Raw genomic sequence first — 24,127 nt, 5'->3', positions numbered from 1 at the left:
AAAAGAAAAACAAAACGGAAACTATGGATTTCCTTTATTTTTTTTTCTCTTTAACTTTATTTTTGGAAACAAACATGGTTGCCGAGGCCGGCGGGGGTTTCAGTTACATGACAGCCACGTCTGGTATGAGGCACTGCACGGGGACGCCAGCAGGGGCGGCTGCGCGTGCGCTATGTAATAATTACTGAAGTTGATGTCCTGCACGTAGGCGGCGGGCTGGTAGAAGCACGTGACGTTGCAGACGCTGGGGATGGCGTTCTGCTCCGCCAGCACCCTGAGCGCCAGCGCCGAGATGAGGCCGAGCGTCTGCCGCCGCTCGTGGCCCATCAGGCACACGGTGCTCTCGTCCACCACGCGGTGCAGCGTCGTCAGGCACTCGTAGCGCTTGTGCTCCATGCCCGCAAAGTGGTTCCGCAGGTAGGCCTCCAGCTTGCGGTGCTGCTCGCCCAGGTCGGGGAAGTCGATGAAAAAGCGCGAGCACATGTAGCGCTGCATCTGCTTCATGTCCGCCTCCGACTCGGCCCGGAAGCCCCGCGCCAGCAGGTGGCAGTACTTGAGCAGGCCGCCGCCGCGGATCTCCTCGGGGGAGCGCGTGGCGATGGTCCGGCCGCGGAGGTGTGACACCGCCTCCTCAAAGTCCCCGTACACGCTCTCGCCGACCACGCTGGGGTGGAAGCTGGGGGACATGCACGTCTGTGAGCAGCGGTCGAACAGCAGCAGCGAGTCCAGGCAGATCTGGAAGGAGTCCACGCTGAACTCGAACTGGCGCCGCAGCGAGTCCACGAACTTGAGCTCCACGTTCTTGCCCGCGTTGTTGCACAGCGAGATGAGGCTCCAGCGGTCCGTGTCGGTGCGCACCTTCACCAGCTTCTGCACGTACGCCTCCTTGAGGGTGAGCGGCGAGATGCGCTCCTTGCAGACCCCCGCCGGCAGGAAGTCCAGCAGGCAGTCCAGCACCACGTCCCTCACCAGGCGGAAGGCCCGCTCGTCCCCCAGGGACACGGCGAAGATCAGGTCCAGGTCCTTGTAGCCCAGGCCCGCGTCCTGGTGGAGCACGTGGCTGGCCGCCGAGCCGTTGAGCTTCACGTTCCGCACGCACACGCCCCTCTCCTCCAGCCTCGCCCGCACCACCTAGTCGGGGTACACGGGGTACACACACAGGTTACTCATCTGCCCCGCTCTGTAGAACCGCGCCAAGAGACTGAAACAACACGTTTAAGGGCCTCGCTTGCTGCCTCTCCCATAAAGAAGTTCACATGTACTTACCAACTAACTAATACTACTACTAACACTAACTTAAACTAGGGTTGTGTGTACAATCAGTCGTTTCGATGATCGGTTTTTTCAGTCAGTCTGAGTAATAATTGATCAGAAAGCATTGGAGCATGTGTGTGTGCTTGCATCTGTGTGTGTTCATGCGCGTGTGAGAGAAAGGGGGAAAACATGGCTCCAAGATTGATTGCATATTACGAGAGAATAAAGACTAAACTTCGCTTCGCTCTCTGAATGACGTCCGGGGGCGGTGCCATGCTGCAGACCAATCAATAGGATTTCTTTATTTGCGCTTTCCCAGAGACAGTGGTGCACCTCTGATATATATATACATTCAACACAATAATGCACCATCATGTGAGGTCTAGCAGCTCAGCACTGAATGTACCCTGCACTCTTGTTTGGCTACACAGAGCTAGCATGCGCACGTCAGTGCCTTCCAACAATGACATCACGAAAGGCAGCTCTTTTTATTAGGGAGTTATCGGACCGGTTCTATCAAGGCACAATTAACACAAGGGGCAGTGATAACAAAGGCTGGCTTGTTTCAATGTTAACATTGTTCTTGGATGTGCTATAACAACAAATGGCAAACCATTAGGCAAAGAGGACACACACACTTATATTTTGTATTTACAAAGGTTTAGCAGGTTACAGGGCCATTTGATCAAAGTCTCATCTGAATGTTCAGAGATAGAGTAAATCCTTGGACTAAGGAATCCACGAGGTTACAATGGAGGTCTGTGGAAGAACTTCTTCTGAAACTCACACTGGCCCATAGAGGCACATGTCAGTGTGTGTAGCCAGTGGTGCGCAGATTAGTTGGTTAATAACAAATCAAAAGGACACGTAGACGGCAAGCCTCAAACACAGTTGTTGTGACATTAAATATATTTTAGGTCTATAGATAGTAAAGTCGTGTCATATGCTTGTGGGAGTGGGCATGCGCACAACCAAGGCTCAAGAGTAGCGGGATCCATGAGACGACACACAAAGTTCAGAGAATTACACCGCAAGTTTTCACCAGAAAGCCTCATAATGTACGTAGAGTAGCCTATATGACAGGCGCTGCCATGGTTCTGAACCTGATCCAAAACCCCAAATAGCATTCACAAACGTCTAATTTTGTCCTGAATATGATGCTTTCTGCCGAACGAAGGGATTGTCGCATGAGGAACTGGTGATTCATTGGGTAGAGGATCTGATCTGGTAATGTGTAGTTAGTAGTTTAATTACATTGGGAAATACTTATCCTACAAAAAAGTAAGATATCAAGCGCAGTCCCATAGCGCTTTTGTATATCTTTAATTCCAAACACTGAAATTAAGTCAGTGTTTGGTTGCGGCATTTTAGAATGGACCCACATTTGTAGGTCTAGGGTTAGGGTTAGGGTTTTTTACCTGAACTAGCAGCCGGGGTTGTACGGATAGAGTTGGGAAGTTTCCACGTCCATGAATGGGAATAGTTTCTCCCAGGATCGAGTCCAGACGCTGCACCTGGTCCCAAGGCAACACGCAGAACCGACGATTCTGATCGGAGACATCGTCGCAAGACATTGCAATGTAGCTGTCCAAAAAATCAGCGAAATCGCAGTTAATCCTTTCCGATATATCTCGAGGTCCTAAATTAAAAAAAGGTTCTTGATTAAAGCAGCAAAAAAAAAACGAAGAATGACGTCTTAGCGATAGTCAGATCTTTTGAAAAGTTTCGGTTAGAACGAAAGTAGCACAAGAGAAGACTGACTGATTCTGGGTTATGTTCCCAGAAACACGCGTGTTCAGCTACGATCAACTCGCAATGAACCAATTCATAAGGTTGGTTGAAAGGGTTTAAAGCCACCTCATTAGCATAACGTCTCTGATTGGCGAAGAGTGCCACCAGTAAAGCGCAAAGAACGCTTGAAGGATCATCAATCACGTGGGTCAGGGTGACAGCGTCCAGCCACCGTTACTCAATCAAGTCCGATTTCATGTCAAGACATGAACTGTAATAAACTATAATGCTCCACCATTAGAACTCCCTTTTAACATGTATTTGCCAAGTAGGTACATAAAATACGTAACTACACACCATTAAAATGTAACTTTGAAGAGGGACAAGCTGACAATCACTAATAATTTCCTAGCAAATAAAATGACATATAATAGAACTGTCAACGATCTCACAGTCCCTAACCACTGTAGGGTTTTCAATGCCAATGCTATAAGAAGTTTAAAATGTAATAACAATGCATACAGAGGGAGCGGAACAACTGTGCAGATTTCATGTTGTTAACCACATAGTACTTCCATTTAGATATCAAAAACGGGCCCCTCGCTTCCTACCATATCACATATTTGTATTGCCTCTTATCGTAATTAATGAGAAAAGTAGAGAGGTTATCTTTGTTTTGTTTTTCCAGGCGACGAATGGAAAACTAAATCCTGCAACCACAACAACTTCAAAGTGTTAAAGGGTAACGCTAATTTGATCAGCGTTAAGGCCCGATAACCCCTGATAACCATTTTGTACATTCGGCACAGGTATTCAGATACTGCTATTTAATTTCCATCTTTGCTTATCAACGTAACCCAACCACTCTCACTGCATGATTAAACGCAGATATAAAGAAATAGGTTTCTGCATACTATTTGAAAACAATCCATATACACAAAGCATAACTCAGTGGTGTGTTGACGTAAATCCAGTTTCATGAATACGCATTTAATTGTTTTTTCGTTTTTTTTGTGATTCATATTTTTCATTAATTATCAAAACAATTATTATCAAACAAAACAATCACAAACCTCATATACATACATCACAAGATAACAATACTCATAGGACATTACAAAACAATACACAGTACAACAAGGGGGGGGGGGGTGCAGATCCATAATAATCAATAAATTCATTTAAATGCCCTGTTTCTCAAATACAGTCTCATAAAGTCGTATAAAAATCAGGGACCTTCATCCCCACGGTCAAGATCATTGAGGAACGAGGTTGCACGTTCTATTGACAGGAGATCCATAAAGTCTTTTAACCAATTGTCAGTGTTGAAGCAATTTGGTTTTTGTACTTTCCAATTCATCATAATGATTTGTTAAACCGACAAAAAGGCTAAAGCTATAATGTGTTGCGTTGACTCAATATTTACTACTCTACTCTACTCTACTGCCTAAAGTTGACATTTAATTGTTTTTTCCTTTCATTGTTCCCCTTTGAAAGCAACTCAATTATTACGTATAAGTATTACGTTTTAGTCTGACGGGAATTTGCATTGGAAATACAAACCTGCCCTGCGGCTCGTAAGATAAACATTGAGGTTTTAAAACTGCCGTTGTATTTATTACTCTTGTTGAGATAGTGACACTGGCCAAACATCCTATGTTACCATGAGTGGTTGCGTTGGGAGTCTGTTCACATACGTCATACGGCCACAGCCGGCCAAACATCCAGTTCTAGTGCTGCTATGTTTATTTCATCGCTAACCTTTTTTCTGGGCAGTAAAATGTAACAAAAGAAGACAGACAACGCATAGTGGGATGCGCTCAAGGGCAGGCAGACAGGGAGGTAGAGAGACAGGTAAGCAGGCTCTCTCTGTCTCTCTCTCTGTCAGTGCCTAACTGTCTGTCTAGGCACTGACAGAGAGACAGCTAGGCAGACAGAGATAGACATATAGGTAGACAGACAGATGGAAAGATAAACAGAAACATAGACTGAAAGACAGAAAATCAGTGATGGAGAGGCAGACAGAGATAAGCAGATAGATGGCAATAGTGAGAGACAGACGCATGTGCAGTGCACCCACACCAACACACATCAGTGAGACATTGGAATGTGACATTGTAAAACTGTATTATACTGGGCCTTAAAGTCCCAAAGTGCAGGAGAGTGAGGTTGCTCCTCACGAATATGAGCATAATATTTCATGAATATTTGAGCTGGAAATAATGTCATGCGGGTGGGGCATTGAGCATTACGATCAGAACCCTAGGATGTTAATGCAATCCGGTTCCCGCAGCAACCGCATCCACGGATGTCGGGGCAGCAGGGCCGAGGCATCTCCAGCAATAGCCCTCTGCAGGCCCTGCTGGGAGATGTCTAGGAAACCGTACTCCAAAAAGCCCCCCGCATGGTAGCTGTGGATCTTTTCCCCCAGACAAGTGAACCATGGATGGGGAAGAAGAACCAGAAGCGGTCTGGAGGTTCATGACGAGCTCACGGCCGCCGTGAGACATTTTGGGGTTATGGGAGAGCAAAAAACGTATTTTTACCTTTCAGTTTGGCTAAGTCTACACATCAATCCTTTGCTTGAGCTGGCATCAATGGCCCACACCTACACAATTGTGAGTCTTGTAGGTTGGGTAATAGAGCTGGTGTTTGGTCACACCTTTAATAAATGACAAATCTTGTTCAATGCCTGATCAAACATCCAGCCGTTGCCATGACGTAGCCCTTTACTCAGAAGAAGCTACTTAGCTGAACCACTCAAAACATTATTGAAAATACATCTGATGGAAAGCCATATTAAGTATTCTGTGTGGTTATACTGTATTTTGGGGACTCTGGAAAGTCAAGAAGCCCAGGAGTCATTTCTGCGCATCAGCAACCACAGGGATAACAGGACACATGCTTTTACTTTGTTGTAGCCTACGTCAGAGCAAACAGTAAAGCATGGCTGTAAATCAATTGGCCAACGAGAGCTGCCACAATAAATACCAGATAACACACACTCACGGTATCAGCTGTCACGGTCAAGAAAACAAACAGAACACCAACACAAACAAAGCTTTTGAAATATTATATATAATGTTGAAATATTAGTTAAAATATTTGCATTTTGCACTTTTAGAAGTGAATGAAGTTGGGTTTTATTGTATGTGCATCGAAGTGGCTTTGTCACATATGTGAAGTTTATAAGACCAATAGTCTTGATTCTGCTGACCTTATTCAGAATCTAAATTAGCCGACCCTTGTTCCTTTGAGATTAGGTCAGCCAAACGAGCGCGTTTGCCAACGTCTTTGGGGGGAAAATGCCAGCTGTGCTCAATGTCAGGGAATTTGGCTTTACCTGTTCGGATTGACCCGTTGGCTTCCGCACCGGGGCATACCTGTCTTTGGCAGTGTGAACAGGCGATAAAAAACCTCGGAGACTTATCAGTGCAGACAACCAATCTATGGGATGCCGGAGCTGGGTTATGGGCAGCAGCGTAGCCTTGACGTCAAAGTCCTCTCCCACCGACTGCTTGCTTGATTGATTGCGTTTGTGCTTGGCTCAAGCTGAGCAGATTGCTTCTGAGCATTTCTAGCAGAAAGTACACACACCTAGTGTTTTGGTTGAAGTTTACGTGCCGTCGTTACGGTAGAGGATTAGGGCCACGTGAATTTATTGTGAGTTCTGAGTTTAAAGTCTGAATTCTGGCAATAAAGTCAGAATTCTGAGTTTAATGTCGGAGGCTAAAGAAGGGAAGTTCCTTACAGGCTACCTGTAAGGAAATATACAGGCTACCTGGTAGGAACCAAATCCAGGGAGAGTGCCTTTGCGGCATAAAGGACGGCAACCAGATGCTGACCGAAGAAGTCGGATGTAGGCACGTTTTGTGTGTTCTAGGCTTTCTTTATAGGTCCATGGTTCAAGGGGGTCCCATAGACGGAAGAGGATTAGGGCCATATGTGATTATCTTCTGTTCTGAGTTTATAGTCAGAATTCGGACATAAAGTCAGAATTCCGATTTTAACCTTTTTCATGGATCTAGGCAATGTTAAAATGTGAAATCGATTGTCAACCAGCAGAATAAATTAACTAAAACTAGGGCTCATATAAAATCGTGCTAATGTCATCTTAAATACACGACTTTTACGTCCTGACATCGTCGCTCCTGCATTTTTTTCAAGCATAGCTCCAAAGGAATGTAACTTGTTATGTGAATGGTCTTTTGGTCATTGTTTGCTACTTCATTGTGTAATGAGATGCAATTCGTTTCTCTTGTCCTCTCTGCCATCCACTCCATTGCATGTCATCTGGCCGGCTTTGTCTATCTTTTACTCCAAACCGTTCTTATCGATTGATCCATGGACTTGATCAGAATGGGTCCAGTGTGTTCAAACACAGATTGGCTGTGTAGTCTCCCAGCATGCCGGGTAATATATTGATTGTTCCAGATGCATACATTGTGTGTCGCCAGAGTTGAGTCACATGAGCAGGTTGTAGTAAGCTCGGAGTTCCTGCATAGTTTTACAGCTTCAACTCAAGGTTCAAATTTAGGCTGGAGTTAGACTTGCCAGTGCATATGTTATACTTTACTCTCTGGGTGGTGTAAAAAGAACCACAACAAACTTATGTTGGCCAAATAGGCTAAAGAATAAGTTGGGAATCGTTCTATATGGTATCGATAGCCTATGGTTTGGTCATGCCTGCTCAGTATAAAGTCGGTAGAAAGACCAAAACGTAGCGAGGCCGGCTCACAGCATATCAGATAGACACAAGACTAATTACCAACTGTCTCAAAATTCGCATCACAAGCAAGCTATGACCTTTGCCATTTCAAAATCTATTAATATATATTTTTCATCCTATTTTTAAAAAACGAGGACATCAGCTCCAGCTGGGGACTGGTCACCCAAAACGGGAAACCTCCCCTGAAAAACAGGGGTGTCTGGTCACCCTCCCAACAGGCCAACATTCTCTACATGTGCTATATTTAACAGTGTATCTTCTTGCCAAGTGTACCATTTGTACAAGCCAAACACACATGAACACTGGTAACCCGTATAACTCCATGACCGTGCCCGGGACTAGACACAGGAGAATCAGCCCATATGCAGTGTTGTTCTACTGTGAATAGAGAGCTTCTAGCGGAAGCTCTCTAGAATAATATGTGGCCTGGTAAAAACACAGGTCTGCTCCCTGTCTGGATGTCCCTTCACACCACAGTCACCTTAAGAGGGTACGTAGCACCTTAAGAGTGATAAAACATCTACAAAATTGTACATGTACTATTGATGATCTACTTATGATCTTAAATAGCATCAATAGTTAATTCTCATCGGTTTATAACACCTCGTTCTGTAGCTGTATCCCTAACCTCACCATACGCAACATGAATGCCTGACTCATGCAGACCCAATGGTTCTGATAGAAGAAAGGAAGGACCCTTCTAGAATGAGGGAACCCTCGTTCGGCCGAAGGGCTCTGGTTTCATTCTCTGAATCTGACTTACAAAGTATCCGGTAGCCCACAGCAAGAGGGGAAAACTTGGTCTTGTGTCTTATAGAAGTATGGAGCATAATGAAGGGTCTGTGGCATGTGGACGATTAGAGCTGTCTGCGTGCTGGATGAACATACTACTACAGTGCTGCTGCTTCATGCTACCAACCAAGCAAGAGTCTGTTCCAGCATCCCATCACCATGCGCTGAACTGTGTTCTCCAAATTTCTCAGAATCTCATCCAGGAGCTTCAAATCATTTTTGAAGAGAGAGGATTCTATCGGCCTATACATTTATCTGTCAGACACCCTCTGGGGTTCCAAGAGCCACACAAGAACATCACAGAATTGCTAATCATGAATGACATTGAAGTACAATTTATAGACCTCACTTTACTTAATGGTTTGTCTGTATTATCAATAATACCCAACGTCAGCTTGCCTTCCAGAAGTTTCCAAGGTGAGAGATGACTCACAGGAGAATACATGGCCTGGATGGTCTCAGTGTGGCTCGTTGATCATGACAAAGCACCCTCCATTTAACTCCTCGTTTCCACTCACACGGCCTAAAGACATTTGAATGATTCAACATTGCTTTCACGCTAAACCAATACAGCGGGAATGAATGATGTGCTGTTATCTAAGCAGTTGTCTTTCTCTGCCCTTGTCTCTTTCACACACACTTTCTCCCCTCTTCCAATACTAATTCCAACCTGCATAGAAGAAGAAACACATTATTTGTGCAACGATAAATTTGAAGCTAAGTAGCTTCAGCGTGTTGCTATTACTACTGTTTGGTCTATTATTAGAACCTTTTTAGACTACAGTGAATTAGGGACGTCATTAAGGACCAGGTGGGGGCTAACGTCCGCACTGGGGATCAAACCCGGTGCCTTTGGGTGAGGAGTGAAACACCCAAGCCACTAGGTCACTATCCTGGCTGTGGCCCTACCTTTAGGATTAACCTTCCTTTAGGTTGTAACCTTCCAGGGCGTCCACAGAATAGATGTGTTTGACTATCGCTGACTTCCAGCCTCTTCTGTTCATTGTAGTAGAGTCAGTGCAAAGAGGCTTATCCTTTATTGCTCCAAAGACCGTCCTGACACCAGCGGAATGAAGTTCAGCCTCACTATTGCCAAAACACCATTGACACAGTTGCAAAAAACGGATGTTGTGCCATATGGCACCGGGCCCCAACCAGAGGGGTCCCCTGGAAGGATTGAGCAACATCTGTTGTGCTAATCTGTCATAGTATGTTGGGGTAATAAAAGATAAATGAATGTTCCAATGGGTTTGGCCATTGAAACATTGCATTCTCATATCTCATAGTATAGTTTCTTCCACTGTGCAACACCTCGATGAAAGTATTTACTCGTCAGATCTCGGTACTAAACTTGAAATGATTACTGATATTTGCAGGCTTGTGAATAGAAATATCTACTTTTGATCCTTAACCGGATGTTAACTATGATTCTGTTTGAAACAGCATATACTTGCACAACATCTTATTGTGTATCTTGTTTAACTTGTTTGTTTCATTTTATATTGTGAAATGATGTTGATCAACCCGAAAACAAGAGGTTACTATTTTCAATCTCTGACTGACCTTTAGTCCAATCAAATGGAATAACAAAAAACAAGTCACAATGTGAACAGAATGACTTTCAGGGTGAGACGGCTTAACTGCCAGCAATGGGATATATCACTCAGGTTCAGATATGAGAATCACATGAAGATAGGCCAACATAGAAGTCGGACATGAAACCATGGTCTTTGTTAAGATATATTGGGCTAAGCTAAACTATTGGTTTTTTAGTAATTACATAATATGATAAGCTTTAAGGGTTTGGTTGGCACAGTTACTCTAACTCACATACACACACACACACACACCCAGTTACACCTATCATAGAAACCTAGCCTACTCTGGTAAACACACTTTGTTAAGCAGTAGTTACTCAACAATTTAAAACGTGCACACACACAAACACACTCACTCACTCACTCACTCACTCACTCACTCACTCACTCACTCACTCACTCACTCACTCACTCACTCACACACACACACACACACACACACACACACACAGAGTCCAAACATGGCTTAGGTTACGGAAAGCAACAGTTCACCCATTGCCCTTTGAAATCATCATCAAACAAATTTGACATCATTGTTTAACATTTCTTAAAGTCCTTAATCTCAGAGGATTTAGCGTTTAATTTGGCCATCTGATTACAAAGTCAGCATACTCTGTTGTTCATATTTCTCTTCTTCTCGCATTGTTCAACAGAACACAAATGTTGTTATAGTGTGTACGTCCATGCAGCTGGCTCCTTCAGCATGTTCAGACTCGTCATTTAGAAGTGGAGATAGAGTTAGAATGCATTTCATGGCCGTTGTGTGTTTGGCTGCATTTGCCTGTTGTTTGATGTCAGTAATGAAATAACTTTACCGGCTACTTTGGAAAGCTTATTGGAACCTGTGAGACTTGTCAATCACTTTTTGCACAATTCATAGAGCCATTCATTTTTACTGATATGAAACACATACCGTGAGTATCCTACTTGTGAAACACTAAAAGCTGGACTGAAATTACTTGAACTTTGCCTTCTTTTAATTGGCTAGGCTTCAAAACAATAACTCTTCCCAAAAGTATGAAGGGTGAGATTATATTTAAAATGACAACTTCTGTATACCACAAATCAGCCTGTGCCGGAACCCACGCAAAAGAGTAGAGGAATTAGACATGGGCTTTTGTGACCCATTTGTAATTCATGCCCGATCTGCCTTCTTCAAAACAGTTATCCTTTCCATGGGCAAATGTGTATCTTGTTATCCAACTAGTCCCAAGGCGGTATTCCTGGATGGTGTTTCGGGCCCCATGAATCTCGCTCACACATCTTCTCTTGATTTTGTAATGTTGTTGAAACTCTCCAGTGGTACCGTACGAGAGCTGTCATGACTGGCGCACCGATCAGTTAGGAACCAGATTCACTTTTTTTGCATTGTTTGAAAAGATTTTGCAGTAACAGTTTGGTATATGCAGAATAGATAATTCGAAAAGCAAGAACATAAAATAACTGCAAAACAAGGCCTTTTTTTAATTAAACAAATACAACATATTCCCTATTTGACATTGATACGTTTACAAAATACAATAAGAAATATGCTCATACAAGCACTGCTTGTAACACATTTAGCCCAGTAATCTATATAGGCTGGATCAACAATGTGTCACTAATTTTAACATTTGTGTAGCGTTCACTAGGTAAAGGGGTTTCCACTTCAATGGGTTAGGTACCATTGGTTATACTTGGGTCTTTAGAGTAGATACCGCCCCCCAGTGGACAACAGCCGAACAACAGAAAGTACAAGCAATGACTTGGAGGGTCTAGTTTCATGCCACTCGCGCTGGCTGTGTTGTTGAGCCTTAAAATAGGCATCATCTAGCTTTACCACGAGTTCACTCAGCAGGAAATACGATCTAACCACCCACATGTCGAATCTAGCAAGTTCATTCTCTACCAAGACTTGCACAATGAGTTTCGATAACTAAAAAAGTTACCATTTGGTATGTAATGCGACAAAAAGAAAGGTTGACCTTCAAAACCTTAGTCAATCGAAAATATAATTTGGATTTTAAAATCAAGTTTTTGGATGCAACGTAAGTAAAAAGAAACATTCAATAGACATCCAAAATATCAGCCATTTAAGATTGTGATTTCCACAGTACATTTAAAAAATAATACAAAAGTAAATACCCTTAAAACGTAACCATGTAACGCTCATTAACAGTATTATTATACTGCACTCACACTAAAACAAAGTCCATCATTACAAGTTTTTGCAGTTTCTAATAAAAAAAGATAAATACTTAATAAAAATAAAACAACCATGCGGTCACAGTAATTCAGAACGAACTAGAATTCACCCATACGTTTAAACCACGCTCAATGAATGTGAATGATCTACAAAGTGAAGCTCTGATGATCTTAATCAACGGCAGGGTGCAACTGTTTCATAAATGGCCAATCGCGGAAGTAAGAAATAAGCCCGTCCCCCAAACACGCAGAAGTCCAACACTGGAGACTATGGTTTGCATAACAGCGTAGAACATAACTGTGAATAAGGCAGATATAATCCTTCCAATGCCAGTTGTGGTTCTAGGGCTAGAACCACTGCAAAGAGAAGATAAGAGGTTCTGTGGATGTGATATGGCTGTTTAATACTCTTGATACTATCAAGTGTGGTATGAAGAATACAAATATATATATATACACACACACACACACCATATATGGACTAAGTTTACCTCCAACCTGAACAAAAATATAAACTATAAAACAACCCTTCGATCAACTTCCGATCGGTAACGGAAAATCCTGAGATTCGAACATTTGGAGAAACACCATTTCCCATAATCCTCTCTGGCGTGAACTTTTAACGCAGCAGGGAAGCCACCTGGTCCCGCTCAGTGCTGCAGGACGGGGGCGAAGTTGGCCGCATCCCCCACCACCAGGGGGCTGTGGCTGAGCGTGGGGGAGGGCAAGGCCAGGCGGAAGGCCGGGTTAATGGAGTCCAGCGACCCCCTCCTGGGGCCCCGGCCGTACGGGTGGCAAGGAGTGGCCGTGGAGGGGCAGGGGGCCCGTCTCTCCCAGCAGCCTGGAGCAGAGGGTGAGGAGGAGGGGGAAGAACAGGAGGAGTGGGGGTCTCGGGGTGCAGACTCCTCCTGTTGCAGGGGAGCGGTCTTGGGGATGGTGGGGCGACCTAGGAGGCAGAGTTCTGAAGAGCGGACCACCCTCTCCAGCAGTTCCTTTGGGCTCTGAGGAGGGGGAGGAAGGAAAGAGAGGTGAAAAAGAAGTGGTTACCAACCAAAAGAGAGAAATGGTTGATGGGTGATTTGAAGGCCTAGCAGCAACGAACAAAACAAACAGCCGAACAGCAAGTGGTTAATATTGATTAGTCGATGAGGGCAGGATCGGTGAGGTTCAATGAGATGAAGTGAATTGAGCACAAAGGCTGTGAAGTTAGAGCAGACAAGGTGAGAACAAGTACACAGAGAACAAGAGGACAGAACCTCCATCTTATGCCGAGGGAGTGACGTGAAGCAGAACAAGGCTGTGGATCGCAGATGAGAGGGCATGTAGATATACAGTGGGCAGTGCCCCCAACACCATCACCGATGGCCCTATAAACCCCCATCCTCTACCTGGCCTAGTGTGTGGAAAACAAGAATGATAAAAAAAAAAACGCCCAAGAGATGATTAACAAACACAGGAGATAAAGGACGACAGCGAGGTTGAAGGCGTGGCACACACAGCGGGCGGTGAGATGGTGAGAAGGCGAGCTGAGGTTTTGGGGGCGTGGTGGTTCCGTCCTACTCTTACCGTTCCCTTGGCAGGCCGTGACCTGCAGGCTGTGGCCTTCAGGCCGTGCAGGACAAAGCAAAGTCCTGACAGTTCTCCTCCTACCAGACCAGGACGGAGAGACAGCACAACAACACCGAGGATTCAAACTACCAGGCGGCTGTGGATTGGGGAGACGCATACTCCCAGAGTAGCATACACATACAAATAAAAGAGGCATTCAAAATGTCCACACAGTGTATTAAACATAGAAGAGTTGAAAAGGATTAAACTTCAATAAGAGTCCAAAAATATATAAAATGTTTATTTATTAACTTAAAGCATAAAAAAAAAACATGTTTAACCTTGAAATGATATGACATGATATAGTGAAAAAATAAAACCTTGATTTGCGATAGCATTTGTGTAGGAATAATAGTCACTTTCAGCTCGGCCACACTTTGACCAGTGCTGTGCAAAACCGTTTCAACACAAAACCCCAAATCCGAACACCAGAGTTTAGGAATGAGCCAGCACAAGAGCATTCACTCACAACTCATTTGGTTCCATACAAACCTGCAAAAAAAAACAACCAACTCAGTAGCACTTCCTTTATGTTCAGTAGATCAAAGATAAGGCACAGTAGATATATATATATTTATATATTCTTTATAACAAAAGCTATACTAAAAAAGTATGTAAACAAGGATAAAATTGTCAGATATCCACTGAAATGGAGTCGTCATTATTTTTGCACGGGGCAGCCACTATAACCGTGAAACGGTGACATGGTACGGCGCTACCGTGTGGAAGCATCTGTTGGTCCTGGTGGCTCCGAGCCCGGGCCCAGAGTGCTGAGCCGGTGGACCTCAGGATCCAGCTACCGGTTAGACCACGACACACACTGGGAGGGAGGGGGGGGGGGGGGGGTCTGGAGGGCTACTGGGACGGGAGGGGGGGGATGAGGGGACGGGAGACGGGTCGTCCTACCATGCGTGTGTCGCTCTTGGCCATGAAAGGAGGCAGCTCGAGCTCTGGGGCGGCGGCGGACGGGTCGTCGGGGGGAACCGAGCCGCGTCTGTCAATCAGGCTGGAGGAAGGAGCGGGGAGAGCGGGTGAGTGGGCGGCGTCCACTTGATGCATGATAAGAGGATTCTGAGGCTGCTTCAATCAATAGTGAACAGAATCCACTTGATGCATGATAAGAGGATTCTGAGGCTGCTTCAATCAATAGTGAACAGAATCCACTTGATGCATGATAAGAGGATTCTGAGGCTGCTTCAATCAATAGTGAACAGAATCCACTCGATGCATGATAAGTGGATTCCGAAGCTGTTTCAATAAAGAGCAAACAAAATCCTCTTGATAACATAACATGACATAAGACATGGATTCTGAAGCTGGTTAAATGAAGGGCAAACAGAAAAAAATGATCCATCCGAGGATGTAGCCTTTTAAGACAACCGCTCAATAGATGGATTAGCCGCCGTGTGAGCAATGGGCCGGGTCTACTTACCTTGGGGGCATGGGCCCACACAGCGTGACACAGCAGTTGGTGAAGACGCTGTTGTGGCTGTACGGGTTCACGCTATCCACTGCTCCTCTTTTACTGGACCAGGCGCCCTTTATCTGGAAGCAAACCAACAGCCGTGTGTTCCCTTCCCGGGCTTTATTGAACAATGCTACGGTCCCCGTCATCATCAACCAAATACATGACCAAAAATGCTGCTTTGGGCTACAGGACAAGGAGTACGCTAGGACTCACGTCTTCGTTTGTGGTCAGGTTGGAGGCCACCAGGTACGTGTGGAAGCCTGAGAGGCCCATCACCGACCAGATGGAGAAGAAACAGATGACCAGCTCCACCACGGTGCAGCGGCAGGTCAAGGCTCCACAAGCGTCTGACTGTTAGCCACGTGGGCCTACCATGACTTTAACATGCAGTCATCAATTGGGTTCGATTCACATTGGGGGCACCAAATGATTAAAAAGAGAAGAAAGCGACTTATCATAATTCATACAATTTCCATTCATTATTATGTATTCGTCTGGTCAGCGGCCAGATCCTGTGAGTGAGACGTGAGCCAGCAAGGCTGTCCCTCCTCAAGGACCATCTGCCTAACAGCCTCCTGATTGGATCCACGCTCACCCCCCACGACAGGGTTGTTAGTGACGCTCCGCTCTGCCCTCTGTGATCCTATTATGTGTGGGCTTAGGGCCGAGGAGCCACAGGAAACACCTTGTCACCGCAGCATGCTTATCTCTAGGTACGCTTTTGTTTTGACGGCATGCGTCGCCTTCAGTAGGCGGAGGTCTTGGTGACAGGGGGGGGGGATAATGTGATGGTAAAGGGGTAATGATGATGCTAAAGGGATAATAAAGGGGTAATGATTATGTTTAAGGGATCATGTTGATTCTTAAAGGGTAAGTTGATGTTTAAGGTGTGATGGTGATGGCAAAGGAGTAATGATTATGCTAAATGATATTAGCTGGAGGGGGGTGAATGATGATGCTGATAAAGGATATCTTCCAGGACTCTCCTGGATCGATTGGACAAGACCTTTGCCTGATTGGGAGCCTGTAGAATAGAAAAAATATAACAACAATATTATCAATATTCAGAACAGTATCCAATAAAGATCAGGCATCAAGCAAAACACGTCAACTTTGCATTTCTTTAAATATCGTGTCTACCGGATGTTCCTGTTGAGTAATAAAGTGTGCATACCATGTGCGTACGAAGTGCCTATACTCACGTAAGGTAAGGTGGGTGATGACGCAGCCGAATATGAAGGAGGTCAGGAACGAGAGGGAGATGATGAAGCTGTAGAAGAAGCGGTAGTTGCGTCTGCCCACGCAGTTCCCCACCCACGGGCAGTGGTGGTCGAACCGCTCTGGAAGAAATGGTTTGAAGGTTTTAAACACCACGACGATGAGTGGAAAGTTAAGATAATCAAGTCTCTCCACGGCCGCGGTGACACCGGTCGTTTCACTGCTGCTCTCGTCATCCCATCACGCCAGGACGCCATTGACTGTCGGGTCTCTGTGACAGTCCCAGAACAGACCTCGCTCACATTGCAAGGGCGATCCGATGAGCTAGAACGCATCCCGAGGCGGCCGGGTTATCTTTCGGATCCGATGGCGTAACATTGTGGACGGCTATCTGAGCACAACAGACTAGTGTCTACGTCATTGAAGCCCACCCCGTGCCCGCCAGGATTCTCCCGGTATGCTTTGTATGCATAGGCTACTTCCAATGTCTAGCACTGAAGATGGAAGAAATAAGTTGCGATGAAGACATGATACCTGTTGGGGTTCAGGTCAGATGCCACTGACTGTCCAGGCTAAAACACATCAGAGGCCAGGCTGTAGCGTAACGCATGCATAGACAATCGCCTCTGTTGGACTCTCCTCAACAATGCATGTTTGGTGCAGGACCCATCGCTACACACCATTTTGAGCAGAAGTTAACAACAGGGCTTCTCTTCCTCCCAGCACCCTATCTGAACATGTTTTTTAACCGGGAAGTGTGGGGGTGTGAGGGTGAAATGCGAACACAGATAACAAGAATTGCATTGAAAGGACACGGGTATCTGAAGGGCAAAATATACAGACATCATCACAACACATTCACCAAAACATCCAGAAGCAAACATTTACTTCTCATAACAAGAAGACAACTCTAACGATTTCTCGAGTGAGAATATAGATAGATAACCACTTTATTAATTAATCATAGGCCCCGTTCACTCCTAGCATTAACATGTTTTTTTTGGTGATCCGATAGCAAGTGGACGTTCTCAGTACATGGAGCCATGCACCCAAGACGCATTTTGAGCCGACCGCACAGACGGCATTAGGAGGTGTTCTGGGCAACATCTGGCCACATTCTTCAAGCAGTGTACACTCAAATGTGCCACAATAAAAGACTACATACTCAACTGACGTCCACTGCGTGAGCAGTTGACATGTAGCAACAATGACTATGTAGGCCAGTGTGTCGCTGAGAAGAACGCTTAAATACAGACTGCATGGATGGCTGTAGATTCATTCATGTGCATTGACATCTAGCCTTTCTGACACAACATGGTACGGCATAGGAAACATTTATATAGAAACTAAATGTATTCTTACCCACACAGTTGTCACACAGGCTGCAGTGGGAGGTCCGGGGCGGCCGGAACATCTTGCAGGTGAAGCAGTACTTAAGTTTCACCACCTGCTCCCTGATGACAATCTCCCTGGTGCGCGGCGGGGGTCGGTACGAAGACGTCCCCGATGTGTCTTCAAGGTTAACCAAAGGCCGGAAAAATACAAATAAATACAAACAATAGAATCACAGGCATACATGAAACACATGTACATGTGATAAATGACATATGAGCGGATTTTATAGTGCGTGTTTATAGGTTTAGCGACCGATACTCAAGTGATAATGGGTAATGTTTTCATAGGACTGACTGCAGAAATCCTTCGAGTACTGCACGATAATTGTTCCCATCAATGTCTTTGAACAGACAGTAATCTACTTAGGTCCAGAAAATGGTCCTCTACTGTCTGTTCCATCTGGCCATGAATTGAGAAGGTAAACCCCTCTCGTCCCATCTGTGTTCCCAGTAAGCATCTCCAAAACCCGTCCTACCGATCTGCCGCTCTACGTCTGCTGCCTCGTCTGGCGTAGCCCTGGGTAGTATGCCCGGGTCGGTGAGACTGGTTTGTAGTAGGGAGACGACCACGAATACAAAAAGCACTCCGCCGATCACAGGTATAAAGACGGTCAAATGCTCCACTAGGAACGGGCAGCTGCCGGGGAAGACATCAGAGACCATAAGAGCATGTATTCGGGGTAACTTTAATAAGTGTATGAGTGTTTTATTTGACACAAACTTGTAATTGTAAATAAGCATAGTTATACTCACTCGAACGCAAAGAAAAGGCCACAAGTCACAACAATAAGGCCCAGTGTCAGAGGGAGGACCCCACTCTGTCTGGCGAGAATTATTCGTCCATCGCAGTAAAATCTATTCTTTCCAGGGAAAACTTCCCACTTCCTCCGGCTCCGCTGGGCGCTGCTCTGCCCGCCGGCGCAGCTCTGTGCGGACGGGTTGGACGCGGACAGCGTCCGGGGGTCTATCTGCTGGTACTCACAACTCTTCATGGTGTCGACCCGGTCCAGCGTAGGAGCGGGGCTGAAGGCACATGTATCTGACACGACAGACTATAACTTGTGTTCAAAACGCGTCCACTTCTTCAAGATAGCCATTCATCCTGTATGGGCGACTTGAGGATAGCGGTTAGCGTAGCAGCCGAGCAGCTACCGTTAGCTAGTCCCACAGCGTCGGTCGACCGAGTTGAATCCCTTCTCTAAAGTGAGAACATCTACCATTGTTGCGATGGGGAATCCATTGATTAGCATTGACCTTCACTCATAAAACCCGTTATTGTGTCATTGATACACTACAAAATGTCTGGCGTGTCTTTTTCTTTAAGCGTCAGCCAGCCTACGTCACTGTTTGGACGATGACGCACCCATCCAGAGGTGAGGTTGGGTTTCAGCATCGGGTCTGGCTCTGTTCAGACCTGAGACAGGACCAGGTGTAGGTGTCGCCCCTTTCATACCACTGGGACATGAGTTGAAATAAGTACGTTAGTATAGACATTGTATAGGCCTTTATAAATATATAGACCTAATTATAGATTGATTATAAATAGTTTCCTACAACTCACATTGATGCATATACTACAAAAATAGCATTTCAGAAAATGAATCAATTTCTAAAAGAGCCATCAAAAAGTCCTTTAAGACGTATAATATGCCCAGAATGTGTAAGTGGAATATTTGTATGTTTTGCATGCCTTAGTGGCTTTAAGGGCCACTTTTCTGATAGATGAAACGGGCATTTTGCTCACATACATGTTGTTAAAGTCAAGTGTGAACATGTTCGTGAGTGAGGAAGAGCGAAAAACTTCTTATCTTCTTCATTTCCACACTATTGTTTGAGGGTTTGAAAGGTGGAGTCACAGAGAAGTGTTAGAGATAACTGATAGACTGCGCGTCTGATCTCTTTTTCAGGTTGCAGAACATCTGCTTTACTGATTTCGAACCAAGCCAAAGCCTCAGTCCTCAAATCTCTCAGGGTCTGGACAAACACCTTGCTCTGGGACGTCCATCGTAGCCCCGAGGGAGTCCAGTCCCAGAAGCATTCATCATTAGGACAAGATTAGAGCTCAGAGTTCCGTCTTGTTTTGGGTAAGGTGTGTAACTCCATAGTTACACGTTGATAGGCAAAGGTTATGGCACATTGAGTTATGTTTAAGAAAGAAATCTTCTCATCTGAGAAGAAATAAGGTGTTTCAATGCTTGAAATGGAAGTCGATTGTTTGTTGAGCCGTTGAAGCTGGTTTATGCTTCCTAAAAACAGAACACTAGAGGGCAGAAAATACAATCTGGAGAAACATTGTGAAAGAAACGCAGGCGAGCTCATGCTTTATTTGCTCGATTTTGCGTTTGCGAATTGGTCCTCAGGCTAATCCTAATCTACGTTGTTCCATTAACATACTCCCGTTTTTACTCTCCTTCCTATCGGATGCACGTTTCTTTTATTTGTTAATGACGGCTAAATTAATAATGCAATTATCTTTAGAGCCTCATTGTAAGACCAAAAAATTGTAGACCAATTACATTTTCAACTATAGGTTAATAATTTATGCTTTTTTATATGCGTAGAAATATATCACTAGTTTGTTTTGAATAAAAATAATCCAGATAATAATTAGCCTTTTTTTCTTTTGCATTTTCATCAGCGACACCTTTGGCGATAAACGGTAATTTCTCCCAGATATAGTTTCGCCACCGACACCCAGTTTGTAACTTTAGTAATACAGTAAATGATAGGGCTTTTGTCAATGGATTCTAGGATGAATCACCACTGTGATGTCTCATTTAGTAATAGATTAGCTACTACTTAATTAACATGTTTAATCACATTGAAATCTTCCGAGATTAATAATTCATATTTTGTAACCATTTGACAGCCCATTCGTCACAAATGCAGTTGGTCATTGCAAGGCCACTTCCCTTTGGTTTTTGGGAGTTTTTCCTTCCCCTTTTCAGGGCCGTGTTGCATCATGTTGGCCTGTGAAGCTATTTGAGACCACCACTGTTATGAAATAATAAACGTACTTGATTTAACGTAAAACTTTGCAAATATTGATGACCAGATATATGACATCCCTCTCCATTATGTTAACAATTTTTCGAATGAGACATATCCGAGGAGATAAGGATATCTCCGACATAAACAAATGTGAAAACAAAAAGTTTAAAGTAAATTTTTTGCGAGCACGCAAGTTTTTATTTCCAGAAACCTCCTAGCTGCGACATTTGAGAAAGCTGTGGAAGTGCAATGATGAATCACAATTTAAATGAAAGAAAAACATAATTACTAATAATCCTGTCACTGTATTTTAAGTAATTGGTTGCCATTTATTTTATATTTAGAGTTGGTAATGAAATATCATGCAATAAAGTCCTTACTTTATGGCTTTGACTTTTAAAGGTGTAGTATGTAGGATTAGTGGCATAGCGGAACGGACTTGGCAGGAATGGATAAAGTATCATAAGTATGTTTGAAGTGTATAGTCCCATGGAAATATACATAGTTGTGTTCTGTTACCTTAGAATAGGCTTTTTATCTACAAAGGGAGCTTGTCATGTTGCACCGACATGTTTCTAGAATTGACTACGGGCTCTATACAGAATTTAAAAAAATCATAAACACTATCTTACTTATAAGCTGTGACCTTAGTTTAATCGACTACATACCAATTATAAATCTATCAAGGGATCTCATCACTTGAAGGTTTGCTACTCAATGCTGTCATAGAAGATGACATCCTTTTGGAAAACAACTACTTAATACTACTACTGCTGCTACTGGCCCCGTACAGGCCAGAGCTACGTCTTTGGAAAGGGAGAGTTGGGGCCAAGGGGAGGAGGGGCTACTCAGTTTGTCGCAATCTGCAACCTCGACGCTAGATGCCACTAAATCCTCCACACTGTACGTTTAAACTGTGATTTGATTATGAGAAATAAAAAGACTTAGAGCAATACATTGTAAAATAAGACCCCCCCCAGCCCTCACTGAAAAGTATTGCATTAGGAGTAAATAGGCGTGTAGTGTGTCAAGTCCAGGGCAAGAAATTGCAATGAAGCGCCAAGCCAAGCACCCAGTAAGATAAGAAGTAGCCCAGGATGCATTGGGTGGTGGCTGAGCAGGTCCTCCAGTGGGGCAGCAGTGCACTGACGGGGTTGTGGAGCGGGTTTGTGCACCCGCTTCTGGACGTCTCGTGCGCCCGTAGCTGAACATTGGGCACCGACGTCTTCCGCCGATGAAGCAACGGTTCGTTGAGAAGGAGGAGATGAGCACTGATCCAGAAAGGGACGGGAGTGGACGATGCCAGGAATCTGGTCAGAACCTGGACCAAAGAGGGAGAGATTACAAAAGGCCGTAGACAATAGATATCACAATGCAATAATAAGAAACAGCTATTTCCCATTAATGCAAGTCATACCCCGATCCAGAGAGGTCCTTACCTGAACATGCATACACAACGTTCCGAATACCAAAAGGGCCGTGGAATGCACCACGTACACAAACACCTTGGGGTTGAAAAACCCCGGCGTGGGCTTGTCCAGACGCCTGTTGGCGCTCTCCCAGAGCCCCAGTCTGAGACACACGTCCGGGTTGGCCTGGTAGTACGCGTACGCCGCCATGATGCCCAGGCTGGCCATGGGCAGGGCGAGGAGGAAGTTGGGGATCTGCTTCAGCTCAAAGTAGCGCAGGAAGCCCACGTCCCAGTACACGTCCTGGATGTGGGAGTAGAGCAGTGGCAGGGGCCTCATGCACCACAGCGGCGGGGGCCCGTTCTCGTCGGGCATCCGGTAGCCCTTCCGCCTGGCCAGGGAGACGAGCGCCGGCGGGATGCGCTCCAGGGCGGTGGACGGCGTGCAGAACGTCCGGTAGCCGTAGTACTGGAAGGCGCAGAAGGGGAGCGCTATGAGGGCGGTGCCCAGCAGCGAGGTGACCAGGAGACGCACGATGACCCACATGTAGCGGAGCACCTTGCTGCGCCCCGTGGTCGTGGTGCGGTACGCGCGGATCTGGGACAGCGCGTTCAACGACGGCAGGTACAGCAGGAACCCAATGTTCACGAGGCCGTTGGACCGTGCTGCCGTAGCGATGCCGAGGGCGAGGCAAGCTCTGAAGGTGAACCCTTTCTCCAGGAGGAAGAGACCACCGAAGGTCAGCGCAGCAAACAGGCTCTCTGAGTAGCCCGAAGTCATGAAGACGTTGGCAGGAGTGAGGCAGTACAGCAAGCTGGAGAGGAGAGCCAGGCGCCTGTCCTGCAGAACGACTCTGCTCATTGCATACAACGCTACAGCGCTCAGAAGGAAGAGGGCACTGTTGCCCAGAGCAACCGCTAGCAGCAGCCTTCCTCTCACCGACAGCCAACCGCTGAGGGGCCACAGTAGAGTCTCCGCCAGGCCGCGCAGAATCACCGGGAGAAGGGGGAAGAAGGCGAAGTTGTGCTCATACAGGTAACCTCTCTCGGCAATGAAGAGGTAATGCTCAGCATCCCAATGAGAAAGTCCGCCAAAACACCACTCCACAGCAGAGTCCAAATACAGAGGCTCCTCGACTCTTGGGGGTCTGAAGGCATCGGCTTCATGATCGGGAATGGCAGCATTTAACAGAGCCTGCATAGAGACAACATATTTGAATGTACAGCAGTGACAATTATGAATTGGCTGTCTGGCGACATACTACACATTTACTACAATTATTTCTTTCCAAAAAGGTATTAGTTCATGAAATACATCCATTAACTAAGTACAATATATATTGAACCATAACAATGCTATTATGAATCATACTGCACATTTCGAGTCGATTACAATAAGCAATACAGAGTTCACTACATCACCAAATGTTCCATAAAAGCACAAAACTGACCTGCAACAACAGAGACAGAGCTCTTGTAACGATGGCGAAATGTAGAACTACTCTGACATCCATGGTCACAACAAACAAGATAATGTTGGCCAAACGTTGGTTATAAAATGCATTGCACCAGCTGATAGACAAGGGCCAGAATGGTGCAAGATGAATGTTCAGCCCATCATCGTTTTAGTTCGAGACAACTTGGAGTCAATCAGAACATGGCTATTTGGTCTTACACTTTCGGACAACGCAAAACAGACGATTAGCATCAATGACATTTTAACTTCCCATCTTGACGCACGACGATCTCATT

At 45.2% G+C, this 24,127-nt stretch overlaps 3 protein-coding genes across 4 annotated transcripts in view; all 3 read right to left on the bottom strand.

The window, feature by feature from the left end:
- tent5ba (terminal nucleotidyltransferase 5ba) overlaps window positions 1-3,050 on the bottom strand; it is a 3,615-nt gene extending 565 nt beyond the window's left edge. The window contains exons 1-2 of the mRNA XM_079732925.1: window positions 2,673-3,050; window positions 1-1,131 (exon numbers count right to left, since the gene is read on the bottom strand). The exon at window positions 1-1,131 is cut by the window's left edge and continues 565 nt beyond it. Of these exons, the coding sequence (XP_079589051.1) occupies window positions 100-1,131; window positions 2,673-2,828 (1,188 nt within the window). The 5' untranslated portion in view covers window positions 2,829-3,050 and the 3' untranslated portion in view covers window positions 1-99. The remainder of the gene's footprint in view (window positions 1,132-2,672) is intronic.
- Window positions 3,051-13,152: 10,102 nt separating this feature from the next.
- On the bottom strand, window positions 13,153-19,294 carry zdhhc18a (zDHHC palmitoyltransferase 18a). 2 transcript variants are annotated; one of them, XM_079733426.1, is made up of 10 exons: window positions 18,730-19,294; window positions 18,453-18,613; window positions 17,945-18,094; window positions 16,567-16,704; window positions 16,337-16,388; window positions 15,578-15,680; window positions 15,329-15,441; window positions 14,803-14,902; window positions 13,855-13,934; window positions 13,153-13,289 (listed from the first exon to the last, which is right to left on the bottom strand). In XM_079733426.1, exons 1-9 carry the CDS (start codon window positions 18,966-18,968, stop codon window positions 13,893-13,895), a joined length of 1,098 nt encoding a protein of 365 aa, XP_079589552.1. In that variant the 5' UTR covers window positions 18,969-19,294; the 3' UTR covers window positions 13,153-13,289; window positions 13,855-13,892. The 2 variants fall into 2 exon arrangements, with proteins under 2 accessions (XP_079589552.1, XP_079589551.1); XM_079733425.1 differs by lacking the exons at window positions 13,153-13,289; window positions 13,855-13,934 and having other exon boundaries at window positions 14,123-14,902.
- A 1,899-nt stretch (window positions 19,295-21,193) lies between these two features.
- pigv (phosphatidylinositol glycan anchor biosynthesis, class V) lies at window positions 21,194-24,127 on the bottom strand. Its single transcript, XM_079732360.1, has 3 exons — window positions 23,827-24,127; window positions 22,407-23,570; window positions 21,194-22,288 (listed from the first exon to the last, which is right to left on the bottom strand). Exons 1-3 carry the CDS (start codon window positions 23,887-23,889, stop codon window positions 21,995-21,997), a joined length of 1,521 nt encoding a protein of 506 aa, XP_079588486.1. The 5' UTR covers window positions 23,890-24,127; the 3' UTR covers window positions 21,194-21,994.

Source organism: Pollachius pollachius, assembly GCF_949987615.1.
Source record: "Pollachius pollachius genome assembly, chromosome: 1".
NCBI lineage: Eukaryota > Metazoa > Chordata > Actinopteri > Gadiformes > Gadidae > Pollachius > Pollachius pollachius.
Note: the sequence above shows the minus strand (reverse complement) of the source record. Positions and strands in the feature narration are given on the sequence as shown.

Coding starts and splice junctions, on each gene's coding strand:
- zdhhc18a (XM_079733425.1), bottom strand. CDS start 18,968: ATGAAGAGTTGTGAGTACCAGCAGATAGACCCCCGGACGCTGTCCGCG. Junction 18,095..18,452: donor AGACGTAGAGCGGCAGATCG/GTAGGACGGGTT, acceptor TTAACCTTGAAG/ACACATCGGGGACGTCTTCG. Junction 16,389..16,566: donor CATCACCCACCTTACCTTAC/GTGAGTATAGGC, acceptor TCTATTCTACAG/GCTCCCAATCAGGCAAAGGT.
- pigv (XM_079732360.1), bottom strand. CDS start 23,889: ATGGATGTCAGAGTAGTTCTACATTTCGCCATCGTTACAAGAGCTCTG. Junction 23,571..23,826: donor CTCTGTCTCTGTTGTTGCAG/GTCAGTTTTGTG, acceptor GTCTCTATGCAG/GCTCTGTTAAATGCTGCCAT. Junction 22,289..22,406: donor CGTTGTGTATGCATGTTCAG/GTAAGGACCTCT, acceptor TCTTTGGTCCAG/GTTCTGACCAGATTCCTGGC.